The sequence below is a fragment of the Gavialis gangeticus genome, unplaced genomic scaffold (genome assembly GCF_001723915.1).
Source record: "Gavialis gangeticus isolate Ggan-Ray unplaced genomic scaffold, GavGan_comp1, whole genome shotgun sequence".
NCBI lineage: Eukaryota > Metazoa > Chordata > Crocodylia > Gavialidae > Gavialis > Gavialis gangeticus.
This window is the reverse complement of record NW_017728998.1, coordinates 50,340,254-50,345,630: the sequence shown is the minus strand read 5'-3', so window position 1 is coordinate 50,345,630 and position 5,377 is coordinate 50,340,254. Positions and strand designations below refer to the sequence as shown.

Genomic DNA, 5,377 nt, shown 5'->3' with positions numbered 1-5,377 from the left:
CAGAGATGATGAAGCTTTCATTTCCTTCCTCCTTCTCTGCTGCAATATGTGGCAGCCCTGTCTGTGGCTTTGTCTGTGGTTTTTGCTTTCCTTAGGGGAGGAACTGCATTAAGAAAGAGAGACCATAACATTAATATTTGTTCTGATCACTGTTTTTCCCCTCAATTAAGAGCATGATCATGCTCTATGTTTAGAGAAATATGTTTACTTTAAAAAGCAAAGATGCTAATTGAAGACAATTATTTTATTTCAATATATACACACAAACTAATGCATCTCAGATGTAACCAGGCTGTCGCACGCGTGCCCAGTGTTATTGCGGATTCAGTTATTAACAGGTTTTGCAATTTTTAAAAAAGAGAAGTTATATATTATCTCCACAGTAACTTAGTGGCAGGACTAAACATAGCTTGCTGGATATTGCAGTGTATTTCTAAGTAAGCAATAGTTTTCTTCATTTGGTAATTATGAATCATAGGCAAAGAAGTATAGAAAATACTACAATGAATTACAATTTAAGTAAAATATTACCAACGCAAACATTTGAGGCTAAGTTCTTTAACTAATCAGACAGTTTCCTAATAGCACACTTTTATACACGATGCAAAAAGTGGCATTTGGAAAGTGGAATATATCTTCTTAACAGCAATCTGTTGTTTCCTACAAGTTATGGTCCAGTTTCTGTATTTGCTGTAAGCAATTCTGTTGTAATATTTATTTTTTGAATGAAAATTATTAGTTTAAGACATTTTGCATAACAGATACAAAATCTGTAGTTACAGACATCGGTACCTAAAATGAAAATGGCCCAGTTTTCTGAAGCTGCTAGCACTTCCAGTTTCCAACTGACTGGAGCAGGATATGTGGATGCTCAGCCCATCTATATGACGAGTTTATCTTTAAGCAATCTGCTTTGAAACTTTTGACTGTTTAAATGCTAGTTGAAATATTTTCACTAAAATTTTTTTTTTAATAAGAAAACAGATGAGTTTCAGCTAAATAGATTTTTCATAAGTTGACTTTCCTTGGAAATATCAGCTTTCATTGCATTAAAAAAATTAGGATTATATCAATAAGTGCAGTATTTAATTTTACTAAATTTTGCTAAATTTGCTAAATTTTCAAACACAAATTGCATGTATTTCCCAAATTCAAGACTCCCATCAATTGTTGCATATAAGTGCTTGTGTTTAGATTTCACTGAAAAATGTCAATTCTGTCCTCAATAAAGAGTTGATCCTGGAATAATGTTTAAACTGACAAAGTATTCCAGTCTGATTAAGTCTATGAATATTCATTAAATCCTCTCCATTTATTAACAGAGAGGTAGATGCCATAAAGTGAAATTTCAGAGCAGACTAATCAGAAGGAAAAAAAGAGATCTTTGTGGATTGAAAGCTTGAAAACTGAAAAGTAATTTTTTATCACATTTTGAATTTTTCTGGATTATATTCTTTCAAACCATCACCTTTTTTTGCTGTATCTGCCAACCAGTGTGGCACAGGGTGATGATGATTTTATGATGTGGACCCCAGCCCATGATTTGTATAAAGACAGCCAGTTCATTTCATATAATACATTGAATAACTTTCAGGATGTCTTTCAGTCACTGACAAATTGGGCTGGATTAGAACACATGACTCTGAATTTGTTTTCTTTAGCAAGACAAAATTAACAGCGTAGATGTAAAGGTTGTACATTTAAGATTCTCATCAGTCACTCAGTATGTGCTTCCTATTAGACAGTGCCTGTGCCTATCAAAGTGTCTTGGACAGTTTCAAGAGAATTGTCTTTCTTCACTTCTTGTATTACATTTTGAGTAATTTCTGCAAAGAGCCTGGATATCTTTGTGAATCCCAGGTGACTCTGAAAGCTCCAAGCAGCAAATGCATAAAGCACAGGGTTAGTGCAGCTACTAATAAACACTAGTGCTCCAGAGATGTATACCCCTATGTCTGTAATCTGATTGAGGGCCAAGAATATCTTCTGGTTAGAGTCTTCTATCTGCATGGAAACAATGCTGATTATGTTAAACAGATGATGTGGGAACCAGCATACAGCAAAAGCCACAACCACACTGACAATTAGTCTTTCTGTTCGCTGCTTTGATTGATAAGACATTTGTCTCAATTTTCTCCCAACACACATGTAACAAGTGCAGATGATGGCAAACGGGATCACAAAACCCACAAAAGTCTCCAGTAAAAGGTTCAATATCTTCTGTTGATTAGAAGAGTAGCTGCGACCAACGCATTGAAGACCACCATTAATTTCTTGTATGTCTTGAAATGGAATTATTGAAACTCCAAAACCAAAAGACAGGATCCAAATGAGAAAAACAACTTTGAAAATCACTGCTTTATTTTTCCGTCTTTGAACTGAGAATGGATAAAACACAGCAATGAACCTCTCCAAACTCAGTGATGTAATGATAAACACACTAGCATACATACTGCTGTAAACCATGTAAACCAGCATTTTGCAGATGGGGACTCCAAAGACCCAGGAATCAGCAAAGGAGTAAATCCAGATGGGTAAGGTAGCCAGCACCAGGAGGTCTGAAATGGCTAGATTTAGGATAAGCAGGACTGTAGAAGATCTTTGCTTCATTTTCTTACAAACAGTCCAGATGACAATGATATTGCCAGGGATCCCAATGGTGAATGACAAGCTCAGTATTAGGCAGACAACTGACTTCTCAATGTACCATGTCAGATGGCTGTTGGCTTCTTCATTTTGGTTCATTTTGCTTTAGTGACTTGTTCTCTCTGCTATGCACACTGTGTTTCTAGTTCTGTAGCCTTAAATGATGAACCTTATCAAATGCTCTCTGATAAGAGAGGGCATAAGATTATAGATCAGAACCAATGATTAGGAGGCTAATACAGAGTGCAAGTTCACATCCTATTGCTCATTCTTGCATGTAGCTGATCTCATTATTCTTGTTACTTAGGAAGACTGCATGGCTACAAAGCAAAATATAAAACAAAAGAAAGCATTAGGCCTGACTCTACAGTCATATTCATGCCAGTTATGTATGGGTATAATTCTATTGACTTCAGTGGATTTATTTCTGATTCAAACAAGAGTGAGAGGAGAATTGGAACACTAGTTGTTACATTCCTGCTCTTGAGAAGCTTGCTACTTCAGTATAACTTACAGAGTTTATAAGAAGTTCTTAACAAGACAAAGTAAAATATTGTAATGAACAAGGTAATGTTCTGTAGGTGAGGATTATACTCGAAAGAAAAAGCAAAAAAGTAGAATATGAAGTTATTTATTAAATATGAAGGAGTGAGAATGAGAGGATTTCCAAGTTCTGTATGAAAGGCAAGAAAATGGTTTTACCATACCTTACATTGTCCTTGACAAAGAAACTGTTTTAAACAGTGCTGTCCTCCCCTCTTCTTATTAAACTCTAGTGCAATAAGCTCATCACAGTTTCAGTGACATAAGAAGCCTGCTCTGGATTTAACCACTAAGACACAGGCTTCTTAAGAAGTTTTGATTCTTACAGGGGGATAATAAGGAACTAAAAAAGCAGCAACAACTAAAATAGCTAAGGTTTGGAGAACTGAAATTGGAAGGGTATTTTACAAAAAAATGTGCACACAGAAAAAGCAGTGATGTGCGCCTTTCTTTGTGTCAAATTTGAAATTGAGGGCCTACTGAGGGTGGCTCAAGACATAGTCAAAGAACTGGTAGCCCAGGAGCTGCCTGGGGAGAGCCCAAGGGTCCAGGAGCTCAGGGAGGAGCTGCCTGGGGGATCAGGAAGGGTTTAAGGTCCAGGAGGGACTGTAGCTGGGCACTGCCAGAACCAGTGAGCCTGGTGATCTTGACTGAGGTCAGAGCCCAGGAATGGCCAAAGGTCCAGGGGGCCACTGCTAGGACCTGCAGTCAAGGAGACCAGAGGCTAGAAGCCAGGTCCGGTACTGTGGTTATGTGCTAAAACGAGCCCAGCGAGAGCAAAAGGGGCAACTGCTGATAAGACCAAGACCTTTACTTTAGAATGTGATGGTACAACAACACCTGTGAAGCTTGGGGCATGGTGTAGGGGAAGAATGGAGCCACACAATTTGCCCTTAAGGCTACAGGTGCCTGGCAGACGTATGGACAGGGCCTGCTAACCCAGGGGGCAGGGCTGTGACTAAGGGGACCCAGGAGGGGCCTAGTGGTGATTGACAGGCTCAGGCTAACTCAGAGCCCATGGGCAGCCTCCCTTACACAATCTTCAAAAAGAACAAGGCAGGGCAAGTGATCAAGGGAGGGCTACAGTCAAGCCTGAGCCAGGCAAGGGCCTTATGGCCACCAGGGGCTGTCACAGCTGCCCCTGTGGCCACGAGTCTGTTACATGGAGTTAAAAAGCAACTCGGTATATAAAGTTGGTTAAGAGTCAAGGACTGTGTTTCTGTGATAACACACTGTCAGGACTATAGATTTTTTATATGTGAAATCTTACATACTAGTAAAAATAACAGTATAATCTCTATCACCTATTACTAATAAATACTAATTAAAATATCTGTAATACCTCTTTTATGTATTGAAAAAGTCTGTTGGTCTCATACCCCTTGTATTTTAATTTGAAATTGTATGGTATTGTGCATTATTTCATTTTTATACAACACATACATTTTATTGGAAATTTAGCCAAGAAATGTTTGCCAAAAAAATTGTTGTGATGTGAAATTCATTAATAAACATAGACCTGCCTGGGAGATAGGGGTGGAGGAGGGCAAATTAATTGAAGATTATGGGGCACAAGTACCCACTGAGTAAACACTCAGAAATCAAGAATTTGCTCCTATTAACTCTGATCTGGCTCTGTTATGATCAATAGAGTTAATGTGTATTTATGCCAGCATGAATGAAGTCAGAATCATTTGTCTTTAATGTATGCTTTGTATTGATTTGTTTTTTGGGGACTAGAGGAAGAAGGGGAGCTGGGAGAGATCTGATAGTACAACAATGTTTCTATCATCACAGGGATCTTTCTTATCACATTTGTAATTCTCAGTGGCAGGACACTTGGGCTGCCTGCTACTTTAAGAGGCCATGCAGTCTGCAAAGCTGCTGGCAGGTGCAGGCCAGAGCTAATTCTGGGGTCAGCTGGCCCAGGGAGCCAACAGGCGTAAGTCCAGGCCCTGAGAGAAGCTGGCAGTAACATCTCAGGGCACCTATAGACATGCAGAGAGGCTGCTCTGATGCACTGTTATTACAGCACATTGAAGCAGACTTGATTAATTGAGTCTGCTGGAGCATGGTAATTACCGTGCTCCAGTAAACTCCAGGCATCGCATGTATCAGCATCTCTGTACTAAAAATGGCAGTGGGTGTCTTGAAGTAAAGCTCATTCAACGAGCTTTAGTTAAATCAT

The 5,377-nt window shown here is 38.9% G+C and overlaps 1 protein-coding gene across 1 annotated transcript; it reads right to left on the bottom strand.

Annotated features, from left to right (window-relative positions):
• Positions 1-226: 226 nt before the first annotated feature.
• Positions 227-3,474, bottom strand: LOC109289721 (leukotriene B4 receptor 1-like). The gene is made up of 2 exons (XM_019505923.1): positions 3,354-3,474; positions 227-2,966 (listed from the first exon to the last, which is right to left on the bottom strand). Exon 2 carries the CDS (start codon positions 2,743-2,745, stop codon positions 1,738-1,740), a length of 1,008 nt encoding a protein of 335 aa, XP_019361468.1. The 5' UTR covers positions 2,746-2,966; positions 3,354-3,474; the 3' UTR covers positions 227-1,737.
• Between the last annotated feature and the right edge of the window lie 1,903 nt (positions 3,475-5,377).

Bases quoted from the DNA above. Each gene is read 5' to 3' on its own strand.
- LOC109289721 (XM_019505923.1), bottom strand. From the start codon at position 2,745: ATGAACCAAAATGAAGAAGCCAACAGCCATCTGACATGGTACATTGAG.